The following is a 24,291-nucleotide window of genomic DNA, read 5'->3' as shown; positions in this document are numbered from 1 at the left end:
TGAGGAGAGCATATGGCCGCAGGCATAGTATACAGTTAAAAGCCCAACTTTTAGAATTGCAACAGACTTTAAATGAAAAGATTCAGCAACAAGCCCAGAAAAATTATGCATATTACAGATATCAATTATATAAATATGCTAACAAAAATAGCAGGATGTTAGCAAGATTGTCAAAACCCAGACAAGGTCCGTCTAAAATAGCTGCCCTGTATTCCGCTGATGGGACACTAGTGAATGAGGATGCCCAAATTAATAAAGTCATGCTCGAATTTTATAAACACCTATATTCGGAACCGAACCCGCCCCCGCTAGATAGTGAGATGTACTTCAGTGGCCAAGACGTAAGGCGAGTGGACCAGAGGAGCTTGGCTAAGTTAAATGCTCCCATTACAGAAGGAGAAGTGTCATGGGCAATACAGCAGAGTCCCTTGGGAAAGGCCCCAGGCCCAGATGGTTACAGGGGGGAGTTTTATAAAATGATGAGGGAAGAAGTGGTGCCACCTTTGACAGAAATGTTTAATGTTCTAGCACGGGAGCAACAAATGCCGGCATCACTACGCCTGGCGCAGATCATAGTACTACCAAAGCCGGGAAGAGATGTAATGAAACCAGAATCATATAGACCGATTTCGTTGCTCAATTATGAAGCTAAGCTATATGCCAAGTTTTTTGCGAATCGACTCTCTAGGATATTGCCAGATATAATAGAGGAATCTCAGGTAGGATTTGTACAGGGTAGAAATATTACAAAAAATGTACGAAGGATACTTACAACATTAGAGGCAGTGTCAAATCAAGCATCCCATCGGTGCTAGTCAGTTTTGATGCCGAGAAGGCTTTTGATAGAGTGGTCTGGGACTTTTTGTTTGGGACACTAGAAGCCTATGGGATAAGTGGGTTCTTTCAAGAGGCGATTCGGGCGCTTTACTATCAACCACAAGCACAGATATGGGCCAATGGTATACTATCTCCCCCCTTCTCTATATTTTGTGGCACCAGGCAAGGATGCCCACTTTCGCCTTTATTATTCATTTTAACATTAGACCCCCTGATTAGAGATATTCAGCGGACACCAGACATACAGGGGGTAAAAATAGGTGATAATATTTTCAAAATTGCAGCTTTTGCCGATGACTTGCTAGTTCATGTGACCCAACCCAACACCTCACTGCCCGCTCTTTTGGAATGTATGGAAGAGTATGGGGATTTTTCTGGCTTCAAATTAAATTTAGAAAAGACTGAAGCATTACAAAGACAGGAGTGGCAAGAGGGGAATTGGCTAGAAAGGGTGCCTTTAAAATGGGCAGGTGAGTCTTTTCGTTATTTAGGAGTGAGACTGTCCATGGATGTAGATAAATTATACCAACTAAATATAGAGAAGCTGTTAAGGGATACAGGATCCTCCTTGGAGCAATGGAACCATCTGCCTTTGTCATTGATGGGCAGAATCAACTTATTTAAAATGATAATATTCCCAAGATGGGTTTACATTTTACAAGTTATGCCAATACACTTATTACGAAGAGATGTCCGGAAATTGAATAGCATATGTAGGAAATTCTTATGGGGGGGGGGGGGGGGGGGGAAATCAAAGATGCGATTAGAATATTTATATGATAACTGGGAGCAGGGGGGATTGGGTCTCCCAAATCTTCGACGGTACAATCAAGCATGTCTACTGAGGCACCTTCGGGATTGGATACTTTTTTATTTTTTTTAATATACTTTTATTGGTGACAACAACAATTAACCATTCCAGTCTTATCACGATGGACATAACATTTTCATAACCATCATATAGCTCTTATCTCACATTGTCACACTGGGATTGGATACTTAATACAGAACAATTTACTCCAGTCAGCTGGGAACAGGCACTATATCGCCCTTGGCATGTAAACTTTCTAATACAGGCCCAATCACAAAGTTTACCGCCAACATGCAAGAAAAGTATTCTGTTACTACCTTTAAGACAGGTCTGGTGCTTTCTTATGACAGTTTGGAATCAAAACCCAAATATTAGCGATCAGCTTCCACTCCGGGGGAATGGAGATTTTCCACCTGGACTGGAGGCTGGGTTAATTAAGAGATGGGCAGACATGGGAATCAGCCTAATGGAACACATAGTAAATGAGGAAGGAGGTTTGTATACATTTCAAGACCTAAGGCAGAAACTTTCTCTAACTAACAAAGATCACTTTACATACAGACAATTACATCACTATTGGTACAGCTTAGTTCAAGAGGCATTGGGCACAAAATTAGGACAAAAACTCAGAGAATTCTTAAAAGGGGATGCACATGGTCACGTTTCCATATCTAGTTTGCACCGGGCTCTGCTGTCGCTCTGTCCACCCCGAAACTATGGAGCACTCATAGAGGCTTGGAGCAAAGACCTGGGATATGAATTGAAGGGAGTAAATTTTGAAAAATTGATAAAAGATATCCCCAGGCAAGTTAGCGGGGCAGAGCTACAGGAGAGCCAGTATAGGATATTACATAGGGGATACATGGCACAAACACAGGCAGCAAGAGCGGGCTGTGCACCGGATGCTCAGTGTGTAAAGTGTAGACAAGGGAGAAATACACTTCTGCATGCATTTTGGAGTTGTATCAAAGTGAAAATATTCTGGAAAAGGATCCATAATTACCTTGAGACTCTCATAGGCCACAGACTAATTCCCTCATGGAGAGGGGTGTTATTAAACAAAAGGGGGGCCTATGAGCTATCAGACAAGAACATGGATCTATTACTGGGTAAGGCATACGCAGTGGGGGAAAAATGTATACTGAGGCATTGGTTGCAAGAGGAACCACCCACCATCTGGTTTTGGAGGAATAAATTTCATGAGTTGATGTTATGGGAGGCTAGAGCGGCACGCGGCATCACAAAGAAAAGAAAAGCCTTTATTTCAATTTGGAACAGATATTTACACAGTATCTCACATAAAGCGAGAAGCGCAGTGCTCAATAATCTGCCCCTATTATAAGAGGAGCACAGTGCCAAAAGAAGCAAGACCAATATTTTACACTCTGGTAGGAATAGCATGTGCAGAGGTAGAGGTAATTAACCATGATGTTTAGAGAACATTTTAAGCGAGTAGAGGGGGAGGGAGGTTGGGGGGGAGGGGGTTATAGGAGTGGGAAGGGTAATGTTCAATGCATAATAGAGGGACATGTGTATTATTAGATAGGAGAACATTCCTTTGAAGGAGCACATTAAGAGGACCCACCAGTAAATATTGTTGGGATAATACACTGAGTAAAACACGAGTTATAAATATTGGAGTTTCATATAAAAGTTTATTGTTAATAGTTATGCAACTGCACAGTAATTATACATGTACACATTATAGATATAGGAGAAGACAAGAAGGAAGGGATAGGGGAGAAAAGTTTGGAAAACATTGATGATGGACATTTCAGGTTTAGTAATATGTACTAGACTTCGCTGTTATATGATTTATATTGACTGAGATGGAATTGTATACCATGTGACCTCATCAATAAAAAATTGTTGAAACATAAATTTACTACTTTGTAGCTTTATTGCGTGCCCCCTAGTCCTAGTAAGTTTGGAAAGAGTAAACAAGCGATTCATGTCTACCCGTTGCCCCCCACTTATTTTATATACCTTTATCATATCTCCCCTCAGCTATCTTTTCTCCAAGCTGAAGAGCCCTAGCCGCTTCAGCCTTTCCTCAAAGGGAAATCGTCCCATCCCCTTTATAATTTTCGTTGCCCTTCTCTGTTCCTTTTCTAATTTCACTATATCTTTTTTGAGATGCAGTGACCAGAATTGCACACAGTACTCAAGTTGAGGTTGCACCATGGAGCGATACAAAGGCATTATAACATCCTCCCTAACATTCTGTTTGCTTTCTTAGATGCCGCTGCACACGGAACAGAGGGTTTCAACGATCACACCTAGATCCTTTCCTGGTCGGTGAATCGTAAGAACATAAGAATAGCCATATTGGGTCAGGTCAATGGTCTATCTAGCTCAGTATCCTGTTTTCCAGTGGCCAAGCCAGGTCACAAGTACCTGGCAGGAACCCAAATCAAAGCAACACTCCATACTACAAATCCCATACAACAAAACTTGCCTCATGTAGCAATAGTTCTGTGCATGCCTGGAGAATATGCTCCATGTTGGTAATGGAAAATGTCTCCCACATCTGTAACTGACTGTGCCTGACTATCCTTAGAAAAATCAAATAACTCAGGAGGTCCAGTTTTGACTGGGTGATAGAGTATGACTTAGTATTTCTGACTCTACTCTTCCTGACAAGATTAGCACTCTGAGGCTGCTGCTCAAAAGGAATGGGAGAAGATGTTTTCTAGGCACAAGCCTTTCTACTAGATTCTCAACAAGACATTCTTTAGCACAGCAATTTTGCCCTCCTCCTCTTTCTATAGACAATGGTGCAGAAATTATCAGGGGATATTTCTCTTACTTTATATCCCCTTTCAACTCACCTAGCCTGGTAATTGTAGCAATAATCCTCAGCCAGGGATCACAAATCAGGGCTCCTTCTAGAACTCTGGGCTCTAAACCTGACTATTAGGTATTACTGTTATGAATGGCTACAGCATCTCCAGCCTCAGTTAAGGAACTGAGCCCAGATCCTCCATACAGCACTTTCTATTAAACTACTATATCACATTGTACCCCCATGAACTCTTAAAAGAGATAAGTACGTAAGTAATGCCACACTGGGAAAAGACCAAGGGTCCATCGAGACCAGCATCCTGTCCATGACAGCGGCCAATCCAGGCCAAGGGCACCTGGCAAACTTCCCAAACGTGCACACATTCTATACATGTTATTCCCGGAATTGTGGATTTTTCCCAAGTCCACTTAGTAGCGGTTTATGGACTTGTCCTTTAGAATGAGGAGAGAGATTTCAAGATAAGCCAGCTCTCCTTAGACAAGATGTCTTCCAAATTGTTACCTTTGCTTACTTGCAAGGTAGGTCAGAGGTGTGCTTCGATTTCAGACTTCTATTGTTCCCTGACTTCCTACTTTCCATCTATTCTTTGCATTATGAGTCACCAAGTTCCATTCCTGCATGCCATTTCCTAGATTCCTCAATTAGTTTATTTTCCTACCTCCTTCTGAGTTGTTTCTTTTCTATTATCTTGATTCTTTTTTCACCCTCTCCCTTGAAGATGTTATTTACCTGCTTTGCTGCCGTTTCAATACATTTCTCCCATTGTCCCCGCTCAGCATACATGTCCAGCGCTGCCATGACATCCACTCCCACAAGCTGTGAAATAAAAATCAAATCAGTTAGCAGACAACATAGATTTGTTTTATTTCCCCCTTCTTACTCTCTTGATGTTCCTCACCAAAGCTACTCTTTCCATGTGCATGCTGAACCACCTCCCCCTAAGACAAATTGTTCCATAAGGGCTGTGATCATCAACTTGTCACATATTTCCATTGTTCTATATATGAATTTGAAATCTTCACCAGAGTCACACCTTCCCACAGAGACTGTGATGATTCAGCCTCAAACCAACTTCTCATGTTCAAGGGCTGCTACAGATTTCCATTTTGTTACTTATTATAATTTGATATTTTCCACCAATGCCGTGCAAAGCAGGCATTTCCATTAGTAACTAAAGAGAGAATTAATGTTAATTTAAACAAAAATTACTAATTTTCAATAAAATACAGAATATATTATTCGAATACAGCCATCAAGCTCACAAAAGTTTCAGCAGGTGAAGTATAATCCCTTGAACTCATGGCTCTTTTCAATGCAGATTACACCAACAGGGAATGGTAAGGCAACTGAGGCCTGTCAAACCCTGGGGTACTTTGAATCCAATATATGGTGTGAATATTTTTGGGCATGGAACAAAGTGGACTTCGGTTCTTCACCTGAGCATTCTTCAAGATCTGGTGAAGCGGGTCGTCACAGCCTCTCTAGGAGGAGAGTCGAAGTCCAGGACCTTGAACAGCAAGGGCTGGGCTCGTCCGAAGTCTCCAAACAAATTGGAATGGCACCTGCCATTTTCCTTACAAAACCTGGGAAGGAAAGGCACTCAGGCAGAAACTTTCTCCTTTCTTCAGGAGGGGAGGGGTCAGATGGGATCCCACAGGACTTCTCCTTTGATACATACCTAGGGTCCTCATCATGATAAGCGCTTCTCTTTGTTGTCAGCAAAATACTCCTCATGGGAGGGCTGAGCCCAAGCCTACCTCGAGATAGAGGAGCCACGTCCTTGTCCTGAGGGGTGTCGAGGTGCAGGCTCCACCCTTGACTGGCGAATCTTCCTCCACCGATATTTAGGGGGTGCAAGCACGGGCAGTTGTTGACGCTGGTACCACATATGGCACCTGGGTTGGAGGCCTCACCGTAAGTTGAGGGTCTTTTGGGCAACAGGAAGAGGTAAGGCTGGTGCAACCAACTCCGGTGCACTCTGCTGAAGGATCCCCAACAAATGCTCAAGGAGCATGACCCGGGATGTGCTCATCAAGGGTTGCCATCGGGAAAAGCTGGGGCATCGGCTGAGAAGTAGCCTGCTGAATTGTCGGGGTCTGTGCAGGTGCCTTGTCCTGGCTACATGGAGACCCATGCGTTGGCTCTTTCACAATGCAGGGACAGTGTTCCTCCCAGTGCCAACGCTTCTCGAGGATTGGATCTCTTGGTGCCCCTTTGTTTCTGGCACCATGTGTCGAGGGGGAATCGATGCCAATGCCGGTCATCGATGCTCTTTGGTGCCAATGAGGACAACATCAAATTCCCACGTCTCCTCGGTGTTGGGTCCAATGCTGACAGGTCCTGGGGGCCCTAAACAGCGGTCGACACTGAGGTAGGAAGAGATCTGCTTGATGCACAACCACTCCCAGTGTCTGATAAGGGCCTAGCAGCCATAGGGACCAATGTCGAGATTTCAGACTGGGCTCTAAAATGTTTTTCTCTTTGAGCCTCTCTGGCCAGCTGAGTCCTTTTTCTTCATACAAAGGAAAAGAACACAGCTGGAAGGAGTATGTTCAGGCTCAAAACACTGGAGTCAACAAGAATGGGTGTCCTTATAAGAGATGATCCTATTGCACCGGGCACAGTGCTTAAAGCCACTGGGAACTTTTGATGATAAAGAAGGGAAAACAGCCGTGGCCAAATCAAATGACTCGATGGTGATGTAAAAAAGGAGCAAATCGCCGCAAAACAGTGCATCTTCTCCTCACAGTAGATGAGAGAAGACTGTTGGTCTTGTGGCAGGAGGGAAGGCACTCATGCATGCGAGACTGGGACACTAGTGCATGTCTTAAAGCTCTAGTATGCTATGTCAGATGTTCCATGGATTACATCACCTACATATGAGAATATCGCCTGCTTGTCCTTGGAGAATTCAAAGCATCCATACCCCTTAAGAGAAAAGAAAAAGTAATCTCCTACACAAATGCTGTATATTTTAATTTGGATTCTAAGAAAAATCCATCACTGTTGAGACATTCTTACCGAATCCACTTTGCCTTGGTTCTTTAAATATTCCTTGTAGCGTTGATCCACATACTCTTCATATCTATAAAAATATAACGTTCTGATATTATTAACTAAATGGGAAAAGCTTCAAGACAAAGAGGGGGAAGCTATACCTTCAAGTGAGATTTCTCAGGATGCTTACAACCTCTAGAATCCACTCAGATACTAAGATCCAAGTTAACCATAACACATAACTACAATCCAATCAAGGTTGGTAAAAGCCAAAAGTCATATTGAGTGTCTTGTAGAAGTTCTCACAACCTTGTATATTTTTCACATTCTGCTGTCTGAAAAAAAATACAGTTCAAAATGCATTAAAGTAGGAGTATATTTTATTGCTCTTCCTGGGCTGTGTTTCGACCTAATGGCCTGCATCAGGAGTCCACAATGTGTAAAGGAAGGCCAAAAACATTAAAATAAAAACATTTAAAAATTTAAAATATAAATACAATGCATATTTCATATAAGACAATAAAAACAATACACTGTTAAATACGACTCTTTTGAAATTCGGTTGATCTTTTTCAATTTTTATGTAAATTACAAGTTATGCAATTCTTTTCCAAACAGTTGGCTCATGTAGATATTTCTGTGGTAAAGAATGATTCTAAATGGATCACAGCTTTCCATCAATGTGTTTTAAAAATATTTTTAATTTGGAAAGATGCTCGCACAAAGAAATTCATAACCTCACTAAAGTAGAAATGCAGGCTGTAAAATCAGTTTCTCAGAAAAATAACAGTCATAAAACCGGCAAAGGAGGTGGGATAGTGGTGATGAAGAGGAAACTACATATGGAAGAATTTGAACAACAAATTTCAGACAGGGAATATTATTTACATGAAAAGCCAACAAACAGGTTGCAAAAAGTCTCAATTGGTAGATTTTGCTCATAAAGCAGGATCATTACCCTCAAGGTGAAGCTGTTTCTCATGGTGCTCACACCTCTGTTACCCATAATTTACATTTTACCTAGAGTTCAGAACTCTCTTACTAACTCACTACTTAGACTGATTATATAAGGCAACGGGTCCGTTTTGGAACCACTCTCCTTTATTTATTTCTTCGAGACCTTTTATCCTACATATTAAATCTTATGTTTGTTTATTTATTATTACTTTTGTACCCCGCGCTTTCCCGCTCATAGCAGGTGAGAGATTTATCTCACATAAATATGTTGGATTATTTTGATGGAGATTTGGAGGATGTCCTTTTGGATACTCTTGATATCAGCTCACTGTATACCAATATTCCTCAGGTTGATGCATTGATGGTAATAGAAAATGTACTGACAAAGAGGACTACACATCTTAGAGTCATGAACCATTTTATTCTGACAATAGCCTTCATCGCTCTAACTCGGAATTATTTGTTTCCAAAAAGATTTCTTTCAACGTATTAAAGGAACAGCAATGGGTGCCTCCATGACACCAGACACTGAAAACCTATATGTCTCTAATTTTGAGCAAACCATTGAGGATCATCCTTTTAAGTTCTTAAATCACTGTATAAGCATTATATCAACAACATTTTTATACTCTGGAAGGGTAGTTCAGATATACTTTTATAGTCTCATGCTTGGCTTAACAGCAGAGACCCTAACCTTAAATTAAAAATTAATTACAATGCACTCTAGATTCCTTACTTAGACATGCTGATTAGAAAGACAAGATATGGCCTAGCAACCACTAATTTCTGTGTCTGTCTGGTTGTTCCACCTGTGGTCTAATGCTCTTCTTTTATACTTGGCAATCTTTTGTGTTATTCCCTCTGATTTACTTGATTAGCTACCACTTTTTACAAGAAGTCTACCAATAAGAATACTTATCTTCGTTTCATTAACTTTCACAACAGAAGTTTAAAATGTTATCTTCATTAATGCCAATTTTTAAGATTGCGGAGAATATGCAGGCTATGTGTTTCTGGAAGTTTCAATACCTGGCAGTTTTTATCTATGATGAACAAGCGGAAAGTTCACCTACTACTGTGCGGTAAGTTTAATACGGTACAGTTTTGTGATGCAAGTTTAAAATAAGTCAGCATATGAGATAACTTCTGTCTAGAGAACAACAGGCTGACTATGGGGATTTATTAGATCCAATGAAGATAGATAATTGAAGAGACACATTAGCTGGAGAGACATTTACCAGCGGCAGTTCCAGATAAGTGGATTTGCATTTAAGTGATCTTTGGATTTCATTAATAGGTTGGACTAGTGTGAATACAAGGGATATTATGATCTAGATACTGCACATGCAGTTGTGAGTCTTTCACTTGCTCTATATACATGTATTTATACATAAAGACCAGTTTGACTATATTGGTGATTCAATGTAACAAAACCCGCGGTACCTTTTTGATGTTTTTTTGTATTTTTTGTTTTATTTTTATTTTATTAATCAATTGGTCATTATGGGTTCCTTTTACTAAGGTGCGCTAACAGATTTAGCATGTGCTACATGATAAGATGCCCATAGGAATATAATGGGTGTTATCATTTAGTGTACGCTAATCATTAGCGTGTGCTAATTCCATTAGAATACATTAGTAAAAGGACCCCTATATCTTTTAGACATCTCATATGTGATTTCTTGTAATCTCAAGTATATTTGTAATATTCTTTTATTTATTCTTAATGTATTCCTATTAACTCGGGTTGGCTTTCCATTTTATAGTCATACACAATCGTTGGGAGCATGGTATAATTAATAGTGTTTTTACTATCTAGAGTTTATTGCACTAGGTGGTTTCACTTCACTCATTCTTAATAGTGAGGCATGTAAAGCCCTCTTACATAGTTGTTCAGTTGTTTACAGTTTCCTTATCACAATGATATGGGCACTTGAAGCATTAACATGATCACCATGGATTTTTCGTAACACTTTTTGGTAATCACTATTCACCACATTTTGGTGGCAAGTTGGGAGTAAGGCTACATTCTCTACAACATAGATATATATTTTCAGCTCGTTTTCTTTGCCTATTTTTCTGGTGTTTATGTATATCCATTATCAATGCATCATACAATAATTATATGTTATATAGTTTAGAACTACCATAAAGATCTCCTTTTACTTTCTGACATAAGAATACCAAACACTGTATTGATTTTTTACAGATAGACAATCTTTTTCTATCAACCCTCTTTACATTAATTATGATTCTATTTGTATTGTCTCATTTTTTAGGTCTTGTATGTGGAAATTAATACATAGGTTCTGCATAACCCCTTTTTTCTGTATTACATGAGGTTATATTTGTTATATTAACTTTTTGCTATTATTTGGTTGAGGCAACTTGATAATATAGGAAAAAAATTAATTACAGCCGTGCTAAAAGTGGCCTCAGCGAGCAGGACAGATGCACTAAAAATAGAGCAGAACACTTTTTAGCCCAGCTTAGTGTCTATCTAGTGTGTGTGCATCTATCTAGATACACACACTTACACATTTTTAGTGGCATATTACATGTTTAAGTGATCGATCTACTGCCTATTTGTGAATTCTTGTATTTTGTTATTGTCTTATACAAAATCTGTATTGCATTTATATTTTAACTTTTTGAACGTTTATACTTTGATGTTTTAGGCCTTCGTTTAGACATTGCGGACTCCTGATGCAGGCCATTAGGCCGAAACACGGACCGTGTCAGGCCCTTCACTATTTCAATAAAGGATTGTTTTAAATCAATACCTTTGTTTTAAAATAAATACCTTGTTTGCACATTTCAATGTGTGTATGTTGTTATTACTACAATTTGATATCTCAAGCACGTTCTACCTAGTAGACCACTCAACACTAATGGCCCTACTCGACAACATGGGAATTTGCGGAGAAACGGCAGAACGGTTCAATGGATTCCTACGGTCTAGATCCTATATTGTAAATTTGTCAAACCAGATATCAGCTTCTTGGATCCAGGAATGTGAGGTATCACAGGGATCTCCGATATCACCAATACTGTTCAATGTAATGATGGCACCACTATATGCAGAAGATGTCACCCATATACATACCTTTTAACAACAGTATCACAGAAATATTGGACAAAGTAAAAACAGGCCTGAACCTTATGGAAGACTGGGCAACAACATTCAAACTCAAACTAAACAGACAAAACCAAAAATCCTAGTTCTATCCAGCCTGAACCCCACAGAACACCATAATTTCACGACTCATATTCAAAAAGTCAAAATACAAAAGAGTGACCCCACTACTCAAAACACTACACTGACTGCCAATTAAGGCAAGACTATTTTTCAAAGCTAGCACCCTCATTTTCAAGATACTGTTTGGAATGGCACCTGCATACATGCAAGATATGATCGAACTATCTCCAAGAAATGCAAGCCCAGAAACCAGAAGCTATCTGCTACTCTACCTACCTAACTGCAGAAACATAACATACAAAACCATCTACATAGCAGGTTTCAGCTTCCTGGGAACCAAATGGTGGAACTGAGTACCAAAAGCCACAAGAAGTATCACTAACTATCTCCAATTAAGAAAAGAACTGAAAACATATCTCTTCAAAAAATTCTACAACTAATCACATAAGCTACAAATGACCTCTAAGTCAAAATTGTAAAACATTACTATAATTTTACTATACACTGTAAGCCACTTTGAACCAAAACTTGTTTTTGGGTAACAGTGGGATACAGGAATGAATGCATAAATAAACAAACAAACAGATAGATAGATAAGATATATATTTTTTTTGTTACATTTGTACCCCACGCTTTCCCACTCATGGCAGGCTCAATGCGGCTTACACGGGGCAATGGAGGGTTAAGTGACTTGCCCAGAGTCACAAGGAGCTGCCTGTGCCTGAAGTGGGAATCAAACTCAGTTCCTCAGGACCAAAGTCCACCACCCTAACCACTAGGTCAATCCTCCACTTAGAATGAGTACAAGAGACTGACGATCCGGTTTTGAAACTAGGTTTGGCCAGGATTTTGTCAGGTGGGGATTTCAAAATTACCCCTTATAAATGCCATAAAAGCAATCCTTAAATGGAGTTAAACCATATGCTCAAATTTGTACCTTTGAAAAGAGCATTGTATATTGTGTTATTTCTATTTTGATTCATTCGTATGGACAAAATGAGCTATTTTAGGTGTCTCATACAATTACTATACACTATCCAAAAGAAACGAAAATCCTCTCTCTCTGGGTATGAAGGTGAGGAGATAGGGCTTGGGCTTGCTGTTGCTATGTAGCACAATAACAAGTATGAGGGTGCCTCAAATGTGCATACCAGAACCAAAATTGCATTGTCTTGTTATTGCTAGAAGACAACTAGATATCTATCAGATGACAGGAGTGAATGTTTGTTACCTGGGGTCAAGTTCCTTAGCCACTCGCTTTGCTTTATTCCATTCTTCCCCTTCAATGAAGGCATCAATTGCTTCTTTTATCAGATCCAGGTTCAGAAAGAGCTCAGCAGCCTGGACACACAAAACAAACACCAAGCATTAGAATCAGCTGCTAACACCCACTTGGCTGTAACAAAAAGATGTGTACAACTGAACACTATCTTCTAAGAGCTACCTTGACTGCTCTTCTCCATGCACCAAAGTCTGGTCAGTAGCTGGCATTCTTTTCTTATAATTAAATGCTATTTTAGATTGTGAATCACCCTGTGATGTTTCAGGAAGGGCGGTATATGAAACCATAATAAACTATAAAACATTTGTTTCTTTATATGATCTTAATAAAACACCAATTGTGCAGAAGCACACTGAAGCAGTTTACATTAAAATTAAACCAGAAGGAGGAGTGGGGAAAGCGAACAACAGGGAGGAGAGGAGAGGTGGGGATTAGAGGAAGATAATAGGGGGAAGGGCTCACAAGCTTGAAAATATAAGTGAAATACAGTGAACAAAGACTGAGTAGAAGAGTAGCAGAGAGGGAGAATTAGCCAAAGTAAAGTTCTGTTGATCAATTCTCTCTCGAATGGCGAGAACAACCACAAGACATGGAGGAACACTCTTATCCCTATGACCACAGCACACAAGAGTAGGGTGGGTTGGCTCTTCCAAAGGACACAAGAAAGGAGCGATAATACTTATGATTGATCTTTTATTAAAAATACACCAAAAGACTTGTTTTGGTGCATGGGCACCTGTCTCAGGAGTCTGAAAGTATGGTGTATGCTAATATATACTGTACAATCCAGTCTTGCAAGCAGAGAAATGGACAATGTTGCAAAACAACGGTGCTGACAGAAACATCCTTAGATCTTTCAGCACAGGAAGAGGTCAATACTACAAACCAGGAACAGCCCTGCCAAACTGCCTCATTGTCCCAAACTATAAACACTCAGACTCCTGAGGCAGGCGCCCATGTGACGAAACACAGTCGCTGTGTTGAGTCTTTTGGCGTATTTTTAATAAAAGATCATGCATAAGAATTATTGCATCTTCTTTATGTCCTTTGAAGAGCCAACCCACCCAATTCTTTGGTCTGTGTGATCAATTCTCTCTCCCCAGAGTACCAATCCCTACTGAGAAAAAGTGTATTTATACAAGTAAGTTAGCATATACAATTTTACAATGGCAATACATACAGTTTAGTTTAATTTATTTAGACATTTGCTATACCTCACTTTGAAACTAATGTCTAAGAGCGGTTTACACTATGTATTAGCAATAGAAGACAAAGTCGGGGGGGGGGGGGGGGGGCACAACAGGATGTGCACAGCATTTGCCAGTGAAAGGGGCTTAGATCTACGTTAAAAAGGAGGAGACAGGAAGGAGGTAAAATACGATCAGCCTTCTGGGACCAACACCTTCCCAAAACCCAAGTAAAAAGATATTAAGGCCTTTTTTGAATTTTGATATAGGATGATTCTTTTTTTTTACATTTATAAAATCTTTTCAAAATCTAAATGAGACAACTCTTGTACAAGAAATATAGGTGCTCATTTTCAAAAGAGAAAAATGTCTGAAAAATGTCAAAGTGGCAGAAGGAATTTTTCTTGCAAAAATGTCTGTTGCAATTTGAGACATTTTTCTCCACAGTTTGTCCAATTTCAAGAGGTCACGTTTTGGGTGGAACTTGGGCTTTCCCAAAACACCTGGGAAAAAATTGAGACAATTTTGGCTACACATGTTTCAAGCACAACTAAGTTATAAAAAGGTGCCCTAAAAGACCAGATAACCACTGAAGAGAATAAGGCATGATCTCCCCCCCTCACCGACTTAATCCCCAAGTGGTCACTGATCCCCTCCCACCCCTTAAAGATGTGACAATGACAGTACATACTAGGTTCTATGACAGCATCAGATATGATGGTCTTTCCTATTACAGCAGCAAGCTAGTGCCAAGAGTAGGCTAGTGGTCAGTGCAGTGGACTGTATAGAAGGGGACCCAGGGCCATATCCCACTCTAACTGGTATACTTGTAGTGGAAAGTGTGAGTCCTCCAAAAACCACTAAAAACCTGCTGTACCTACATATAGGTGGCACCTGCAGGCCAGGGGCGTAGCTGTGGGTGGGCCTGGATGGGCCCAGGCCCGCCCAGTTTTTGATCAGGCCCACCCAGATGTCACCGTGTCTCCTCACCCTCTCCGCCGTAGCGCTTGTCTTCTACGCTATCGGCGCTGCCTCCTCCACATCACAGTCTCCGAGTCCGTTCCCACTCCCGTGGCAGCTTGCGATTTGCTACCGGCACTGCCTGACAGCTGACAGACGCAGCACAACGTCCTGCTCCGGGGCGGGGCCTTCCCTCTGACGCGCTGATTCAACTTCCTGTTTATGCAGGGCAGAAGAACGCACGCGGCAGAGGGAAGGTCCTGGTCTGGAGCAGGTCGTCAGCTCCGCGTCTGTGATGTCAGGCAGCGCCGGTAGCAAATTGTAAGCGCTGCCACGGGGGGGGGGGGGGGGGGGGGGGGGGAGACGGTGACTGTGAGGTGGAGGAGGCAGCGCTGATAGCGTTGAATACAAGCGCTGCGGCGGGGGTGGGAAAGGGTGAGGAAGACAGTGGTCTGCTCGCCCTGCAAGGGGAGGGGGCTGAAGGGAAGGGATAGGTTCTGGACGTGTGTGGGGGCAAGGAGAGGTTCTGGACGTGTGTGGGGGGTGAGGAAGACAAAGGGGAGTGGGCTGAAGGGAAGGGACAGGTTCTGGACGTGTGTGGGGGCAAGGAGAGGTTCTGGACGTGTGTGGGGGTGAGAAAGACAAAGGGGAGTGGGCTGAAGGGAAGGGACAGGTTCTGGACGTGTGTGGGGGCAAGGAGAGGTTCTGGACATGTGTGGGGGTGAGAAAGACAAAGGGGAGTGGGCTGAAGGGAAGGGACAGGTTCTGGACGTGTGTGGGGGCAAGGAGAGGTTCTGGACATGTGTGGGGGGTGAGGAAGACAAAGGGGAATGGGCTGAAGGGAAGGGACAGGTTCTGGACGTGTGTGGGGGCAAGGAGAGGTTCTGGACGTGTGTGTGGGGGGGTGAGGAAGACAAAGGGGAGTGGGCTGAAGGGAAGGGACAGGTTCTGGACGTGTGGGGGGGAGGTGAGGAAGACAAAGGGGAGCGGGCTGAAGGGAAGGGACAGGTTCTGGATGTGTGTGTGGGCATCAGGGAAGGAGTGGGGGAAATCCTGGCCACACTGGATCACAGGAGAGGGGGGCAAGACAAAAGAGAGAAGTGACAGGAAGATGCTGGGAGGGGGTGAAAGTGAGGAGAAGAGAGGGAGCAGATGCTGGGCTAGAAGGGTGGAGGGAGAGAGACACTGGGAAAGGTGGAACCATGTGGGATAGGCCAAGGGGGTGGCAAGGAAATAAACGCGAGGAAGATGGTGATTACAGGGGAAAGAAATATGGTAATGGGGAATAGATTGAAGATGGAAGGGAATGGATGGCTGGGGAAGTAGAGAGATGGGGAATAGGAGAACTAGTGGAAAGGAAATGGAAATCTGACAGATATCTGAAAAGTAAAACAAAGGAAAAGGGGTTAGGATAAAATTTGGGTGAACAGAGAAAAGAAAAGAAAAAAAAGAGGAAAGAGTTAAAATGGAAAGGTCAATATGTCAGAGGCAAGTGAAGTGAGGGAATGGAACAACAGAGGAGAAAAAGACAAATGGACAGCAGCTGCTTGAAGGAGAAATAGCAGAAAGATTGGAAAGTTCAAAAAAGAACCTGGATCAACATGATGGAAAAAGAAAATGACCAGACAACAAAGGTAGAAAAGGCATTTTATTTTATTTTGAATCTTTATTGAAATATGATAGCTTGAGAAATGTGCATAGCGGATGTCACTTTCCTCATTAGCTAAAGTGTTTCTGTTTTTATTTTGAGTTGGGAGGTGCTGGGGGAGAGGTGGAGAATAGGGGGAGGAAGGGGCAGGGCAGAGAGAAAATTTTGTGCCCACCCACTTTGGGCTGAGGCCCACCCAAAATTGGCTGTCTAGCTACGCCACTGCTGCAGGCTTGAGGGCTACTGTAGTAGTGCACAGTGAGGTACAGTCATAGGCGGTCGGTTACAACTGTTTGGGGAGGCTAAGATGGGTGGGGCTAAATAGTGGGTGAGGTTAAGGCAGGGCCAAGGTGCGGTTGAATGGAGTGTGATTGGGAAGGTTAAAATCCTTAGTGTAGGGAGTAGCCCTTAGATTGTGAACTCTCCAGGGACAGGAAAATACCTATCGTATCTGAAAGTAACTCACCTTGAGCTGCTGCCGAGAAAGGTGTGATCTAAAAATCACATCCCGAATACTAGTACCACACATAATAAAGTGATATAAAACACAAAAAATGTCACTTAGGACCTAAAGAACAATTCTACAATACCATAATAGCACTAACTTCCAGGAGTCACACAGCAAGGGCAGCAGCATAAACAATGCAGTGGGCACTAGAACATCAATATTGGAAAACTAAACAAGACGGATTAGAACAGATCAGCCCTACATGGACATTCAATATTAACAGAATACCGGAGGCATATTTTCAAAGCACTTAGCCTTCCAAAGTTCCATAGGTTTCTATGGAACTTTGGAAGGCTAAGTGCTTTGAAAATATGCCTCTCCAGTCTTTCACACAGACAGATAGACCCTCACCAGGTATAGAATAAGTAACCATGAACTAAAAATAGAAATACGTAGACAAAAATACAAATGCTTATGAATTACAGCAATATAACTAGACATACCTCAGATGTACAGTCATATGTAAAGTATTTAAATTTTCTTCAACCCATATTCTTAACAATACACTAATATGATTTTAAGAACTTCAGAAATTAAACCGAACCCCAAGAAACTAGACTCTCCAATGCAACACTAAAATATATGCCAAATGTAAAGATAGCAGATGTAAATTTTAAAATGACATTCCAATCACATTACAAATTAACAAATAAAAATAAAGCAAAAATATGGAAATAAGGCAATATCTTTTTATTGGACTAAAATAATACATTTTTCAACTAGCTTTCAGAGGCCAAAACTTCCTTCCTCAGATCAGGACAATATACTGCTGTTATGGTATTCTGTTCTGACCTGACGAAGGAGGATTCGATCTCAAAAAACTAGTAAAAAGAAAAAGCATTAGGTTAGTCCAATAAATGGTATCATCTTATTTTCCATTTTTTTGTTTAATGTTTATAAGAGTAGAATAACATTACTATCACAATACTTTATCCTAAATTAAAAATACATTTTTTTCTGCCTTTGTTGTCTGGCCATTTAATTTTTCCTAATTGTGTTGGTCGCAATTTCTGCATTCTGCTTTTCTCTATCAAACGTTTCTTGTCCAGTTGTCCTTTTTTTTCTCTCTTCTCGTCTTCTTTACATCCTCCACTACATCCATCTCCAACACTGATATTTTCCTCCCAGCTTCCTTCCATTTATTTTTATCCATTTTTCATTCATTCTTACTAGAGTCTTCAATTTTCCTCTTTTTACTGAATCTACCTAGAGCTTTCCATCTTTTCCTTTCCTTTTATTTCACAGTCTCATTAACTCTATTCTCTCCCCTTCCATCCAGCATTTCCTCTTTCCCCCTTCCATCTAGCGTATCCCCCTCTCCCCATTCATCCAGTGCCCCCACTCTCCCATTCCAACCAATGTGTCTCCCTTTCTTTGTCTCCTCCTTCCATCTAGCATGTCCCCACTCCTCCCCTTCCATCCAGCATGTCCCCTCTCTCTCCTCCATTCAGCTTCTCCCCTTCTCTATCGCTACTTACATCCAGCTTTTCCCACCTCTCCCATCCAGCATGTCCCCTCTCTCTCCCTTCCATCCATGTCCTCTTTTGTCTCCCCCTTTCAACCAGCATGTCTCCTCTCTCCCCTCTGTCACATCTTTCATCCAGTGTTTCTCTCTTTCTTCCCTCCATCCAACATCTCCCACTCCCTCCCACTTCCACTCAGCATTTTTTCTCTCTCTCTCTCTCTTTATCCTTCCATCCAGTCTCTCCCCTGTCTCTCTCTCTCTCTCTCTTTCTGCTTATTCTCTGATGCTAAAGAAGACATATCATAAATTAAAGATGATGTCTCTATGATAAAGTCCGCTTTGAAACTATTGAAGCAATGCAGCTAAGTACCGAAGAAAACATTAAAACCCTGCAATGAATTTCCCTCTTAGAGAAGGAATTGGAAGCCCAAAACAATCGCTCTAGAAGAAACAATATAAGAATATAGGAATTCCTGAAGCCATGGAAGGAGCTAACATAACTAAATTCCTCAAAGATCTGATACCCAGATTACTTTGAACGTACCTTCGAAATAGAATGCGCTCATCGCGTTCCTTCGCATAGAATCTGAATGACAAGTTCCCCAGGCTTATCATCCTCCATGCTGTCCGCTACAGCCAAGTGGCAGACTCACTGGAAAGCGAATGCTACATACCTGTAGAAGGTATTCTCCGAGGACAGCAGGCTGATTGTTCTCACTGATGGGTGACGTCCACGGCAACCCCTCCAATCGGAATCTTCACTAGCAAAGTCCTTTGCTAGCCCTCGCGCGCACCGCGCATGTGCGGCCGTCTTCCTGCCCGAAACCGGCTCGAGCCGGCCAGTCTCATATGTAGCAAAAGAGATACAAGGGAAGACACAACTCCAAAGGGGAGGCGGGCGGGTTTGTGAGAACAATCAGCCTGCTGTCCTCGGAGAATACCTTCTACAGGTATGTAGCATTCGCTTTCTCCGAGGACAAGCAGGCTGCTTGTTCTCACTGATGGGGTATCCCTAGCCCCCAGGCTCACTCAAAACAACAACCATGGTCAATTGGGCCTCGCAACGGCGAGGACATAACTGAGATTGACCTAAAAAATTTACCAACTAACTGAGAGTGCAGCCTGGAACAGAACAAACAGGGCCCTCGGGGGGTGGAGTTGGATCCTAAAGCCCAAACAGGTTCTGAAGAACTGACTGCCCGAACCGACTGTCGCGTCGGGAATCCTGCTGCAGGCAGTAATGAGATGTGAATGTGTGGAGAGATGACCACGTCGCAGCTTTGCAAATTTCTTCAATGGAGGCTGACTTCAAGTGGGCTACCGACGCAGCCATGGCTCTAACATTATGAGCCGTGACATGACCCTCAAGAGCCAGCCCCGCCTGGGCGTAAGTGAAGGAAATGCAATCTGCTAGCCAATTGGATATGGTGCGTTTCCCCACAGCCACTCCCCTCCTATTGGGATCAAAAGAAACAAACAATTGGGCGGACTGTCTGTTGGGCTGTGTCCGCTGACGTTCAGCAGGGCAGGAATGAGGACGGGGAAAGAATGTTGGCAAGACAATTGACTGGTTCAGATGGAACTCCGACACGACCTTTGGCAAGAACTTAGGGTGAGTGCGGAGGACTACTCTGTTATGATGAAATTTGGTGTAAGGGGCCTGGGCTACCAGGGCCTGAAGCTCACTGACTCTACGAGCTGAAGTAACTGCCACCAAGAAAATGACCTTCCAGGTCAAGTACTTCAGATGGCAGGAGTTCAGTGGCTCAAAAGGAGGTTTCATCAGCTGGGTGAGAACGACATTGAGATCCCATGACACTGTAGGAGGCTTGACAGGGGGCTTTGACAAAAGCAAACCTCTCATGAAGCGAACAACTAAAGGCTGTCCCGAGATCGGCTTACCTTCCACATGGTAATGGTATGCACTAATCGCACTAAGGTGAACCCTTACAGAGTTGGTCTTGAGACCAGACTCAGACAAGTGCAGAAGGTATTCAAGCAGGGTCTGTGTAGGACAAGAGCGAGGATCTAGGGCCTTGCTGTCACACCAGACGGCAAACCTCCTCCATAAAAAGAAGTAACTCCTCTTAGTGGACTCTTTCCTGGAAGCAAGCAAGATGCGGGAGACACCCTCTGACAGACCCAAAGAGGCAAAGTCTACGCTCTCAACATCCAGGCCGTGAGAGCCAGGGACCGGAGGCTGGGATGCAGAAGAGCCCCTTCGTCCTGCGTGATGAGGGTCGGAAAACACTCCAATCTCCACGGTTCTTCGGAGGATAACTCCAGAAGAAGAGGGAACCAGATCTGACGCGGCCAAAAAGGAGCAATCAGAATCATGGTGCCTCGGTCTTGCTTGAGTTTCAACAAAGTCTTCCCCACCAGAGGAATGGGAGGATAAGCATACAGCAGGCCCTCCCCCCAATGCAGGAGGAAGGCATCCGATGCCAGTCTGCCGTGGGCCTGAAGCCTGGAACAGAACTGAGGGACTTTGTGGTTTGCTCGAGATGCGAAGAGATCCACCAAGGGGGTGCCCCACGCTTGGAAGATCTGGCGCACCACTCAGGAATTGAGCGACCACTCGTGGGGTTGCATAATCCTGCTCAACCTGTCGGCCAGACTGTTGTTTACGCCTGCCAGATATGTGGCTTGGAGCACCATGCCGTGACGGCGAGCCCAGAGCCACATGCTGACGGCTTCCTGACACAGGGGGCGAGATCCGGTGCCCCCCTGCTTGTTGACGTAGTACATGGCAACCTGGTTGTCTGTCTGAATTTGGATAATTTGGTGGGACAGCCGATCTCTGAAAGCCTTCAGAGCGTTCCAGATCGCTCGCAACTCCAGGAGATTGATCTGTAGATCGCGTTCCTGGAGGGACCAGCTTCCTTGGGTGTGAAGCCCATTGACATGAGCTCCCCAGCCCAGGAGAGACGCATCCGTGGTCAGCACTTTTTGTGGCTGAGGAATTTGGAAAGGACGTCCCAGAGTCAAATTGGACCAAATCGTCCACCAATACAGGGATTCGAGAAAACTCGTGGACAGGTGGATCACGTCTTCTAGATCCCCAGCAGCCTGAAACCACTGGGAAGCTAGGGTCCATTGAGCAGATCTCATGTGAAGGCGGGCCATGGGAGTCACATGAACTGTGGAGGCCATATGGCCCAGCAATCTCAACATCTGCCGAGCTATGATCTGCTGGGACGCTCGCACCCGCGAGACGAGGGACAACAAGTTGTTGGCCCTCGCCTCTGGGAGATAGGCGCGAGCCGTCCGAGAATCCAGCAGAGCTCCTATGAATTCGAGTCTCTGCGCCGGGAGAAGATGGGACTTTGGGTAATTTATCACAAACCCCAGTAGCTCCAGGAGGCGAATAGTCATCTGCATGGACTGCAGGGCTCCTGCCTCGGACGTGTTCTTCACCAGCCAATCGTCGAGATATGGGAACACGTGCACCCCCAGCCTGCGAAGTGCTGCTGCTACTACAGCCAAGCACTTTGTGAACACCCTGGGCGCAGAGGCGAGCCCAAAGGGTAGCACACAGTACTGGAAGTGTCGTGTGCCCAGCTGAAATCGCAGATACTGTCTGTGAGCTGGCAGTATCGGGATGTGTGTGTAGGCATCCTTCAAGTCCAGAGAGCATAGCCAATCGTTTTCCTGAATCATGGGAAGTAGGGTGCCCAGGGAAAGCATCCTGAACTTTTCTTTGACCAGATATTTGTTCAGGGCCCTTAGGTCTAGGATGGGACGCATCCCCCCTGTTTTCTTTTCCACAAGGAAGTACCTGGAATAGAATCCCAGCCCTTCTTGCCCGGATGGCACGGGCTCGACCGCATTGGCGCTGAGAAGGGCGGAGAGTTCCTCTGCAAGTACCTGCTTGTGCTGTAAGCTGTAAGACTGAGCTCCCGGTGGACAATTTGGAGGTTTTGAGGCCAAATTGAGGGTGTATCCTTGCCGGACTATTTGGAGAACCCACTGATTGGAGGTTATGAGAGGCCACCTTTGGTGAAAAGCTTTCAACCTCCTTCCGACTGGCAGGTCGCCCGGCACTGACACTTGGATGTCGGCTATGCTCTGCTGGAGCCAGTCAAAAGCTCGCCCCTCGCTTTTGCTGGGGAGCCGAGGGGCCTTGCTGAGTCGCACGCTGCTGACGAGAGCGAGCGCGCTGGGGCTTAGCCTGGGCCGCAGGCTGTCGAGAAGGAGGATTGTACCTACGCTTGCCAGAAGAGTAGGGAACAGTCTTCCTTCCCCCGAAAAATCGTCTACCTGTAGAGGTAGAAGCTGAAGGCTGCCGGCGGGAGAACTTGTCGAATGCGGTGTCCTGCTGGTGGAGCTGCTCTACCACCTGTTCGACTTTCTCTCCAAAAATATTATCCGCACGGCGAGTCCGCAATCCGCTGCTGGATTCTATTCTCCAGGTCGGAGGCACGCAGCCATGAGAGCCTGCGCATCACCACACCTTGAGCAGCGGCCCTGGACGCAACATCAAAGGTGTCATACACCCCTCTGGCCAGGAATTTTCTGCACGCCTTCAGCTGCCTGACCACCTCCTGAAAAGGCTTGGCTTGCTCAGGGGGGAGAGCATCAACCAAGCCCGCCAACTGCCGCACATTGTTCCGCATGTGTATGCTCGTGTAGAGCTGGTAAGACTGAATTTTGGCCACGAGCATAGAAGAATGGTAGGCCTTCCTCCCAAAGGAGTCTAAGGTTCTAGAGTCCTTGCCCGGGGTCGCCGAAGCATGCTCCCTAGAACTCTTAGCCTTCTTTAGGGCCAGATCCACAACTCCAGAATCATGAGGCAACTGAGTGCGCATCAGATCTGGGTCCCCATGGATCCGGTACTGGGACTCGATCTTCTTGGGGATGTGGGGATTAGTTAAGGGTTTTGTCCAGTTCGCAAGCAATGTCTTTTTTAGGACATGGTGCAAGGGAACAGTGGACGCTTCCTTAGGTGGAGAAGGGTAGTCCAGGAGCTCAAACATTTCAGCCCTGGGCTCGTCCTCCACAACCACCGGGAAGGGGATGGCCGTAGACATCTCCCGGACAAAGGAAGCGAAAGACAGACTCTCAGGAGGAGAAAGCTGTCTTTCAGGAGAGGGAGTGGGATCGGAAGGAAGACCCTCAGACTCCTCTTCAGAGAAATATCTGGGGTCTTTTTCCTCTTCCCACGAGGCCTCACCCTCGGTGTCAGACACAAGTTCACGGACCTGTGTCTGCAACCGTGCCCGACTCGACTCCGTGGAGCCACGTCCACGATGGGGGCGTCGAGAGGTAGACTCCCTCGCCCGCATCGGCGAAGCTCCCTCCGCCGACGTAGTCGGGGAGCCTTCATGGGAGGCGACGGCAGCCGGCACCGCACGCGGCACCGACGCCGGAGACCTCACCTCGGGCGATGGACCAGCCGGCGCCACGCTCGACGGTACCGGTGGCGCAAGCACCGCCGGTACCGGAGGGGTAGGGCGCAACAGCTCTCCCAGGATATCTGGGAGAACGGCCCGGAGGCTCTCGTTCAGAGCGGCTGCGGAGAAAGGCATGGAAGTCGATGCAGGCGTCGACGTCAGAACCTGTTCCGGGCGTGGAGGCTGTTCCGGGCTGTCCAGAGTGGAGCGCATCGACACCTCCTGAACAGAGGGTGAGCGG

The 24,291-nt window shown here is 44.3% G+C and overlaps 1 protein-coding gene across 1 annotated transcript in view; it reads right to left on the bottom strand.

Moving 5' to 3' along the window:
- Positions 1 to 24,291, bottom strand: part of IFT172 (intraflagellar transport 172) — a 335,758-nt gene that overhangs the window by 71,791 nt on the left and 239,676 nt on the right. Inside the window, exons 37-39 of the mRNA XM_030198582.1 lie at positions 12,839 to 12,948; positions 7,476 to 7,539; positions 5,184 to 5,270 (exon numbers count right to left, since the gene is read on the bottom strand). Coding sequence (XP_030054442.1) covers positions 5,184 to 5,270; positions 7,476 to 7,539; positions 12,839 to 12,948 — 261 coding nt within the window. The remainder of the gene's footprint in view (positions 1 to 5,183; positions 5,271 to 7,475; positions 7,540 to 12,838; positions 12,949 to 24,291) is intronic.

The sequence above is a fragment of the Microcaecilia unicolor genome, chromosome 3 (genome assembly GCF_901765095.1).
Source record: "Microcaecilia unicolor chromosome 3, aMicUni1.1, whole genome shotgun sequence".
NCBI classification, from domain to species: Eukaryota; Metazoa; Chordata; class Amphibia; order Gymnophiona; family Siphonopidae; genus Microcaecilia; species Microcaecilia unicolor.
The sequence above is the reverse complement of the archived record's forward strand: the minus strand, read 5'-3'. Positions and strand labels throughout refer to the sequence as shown.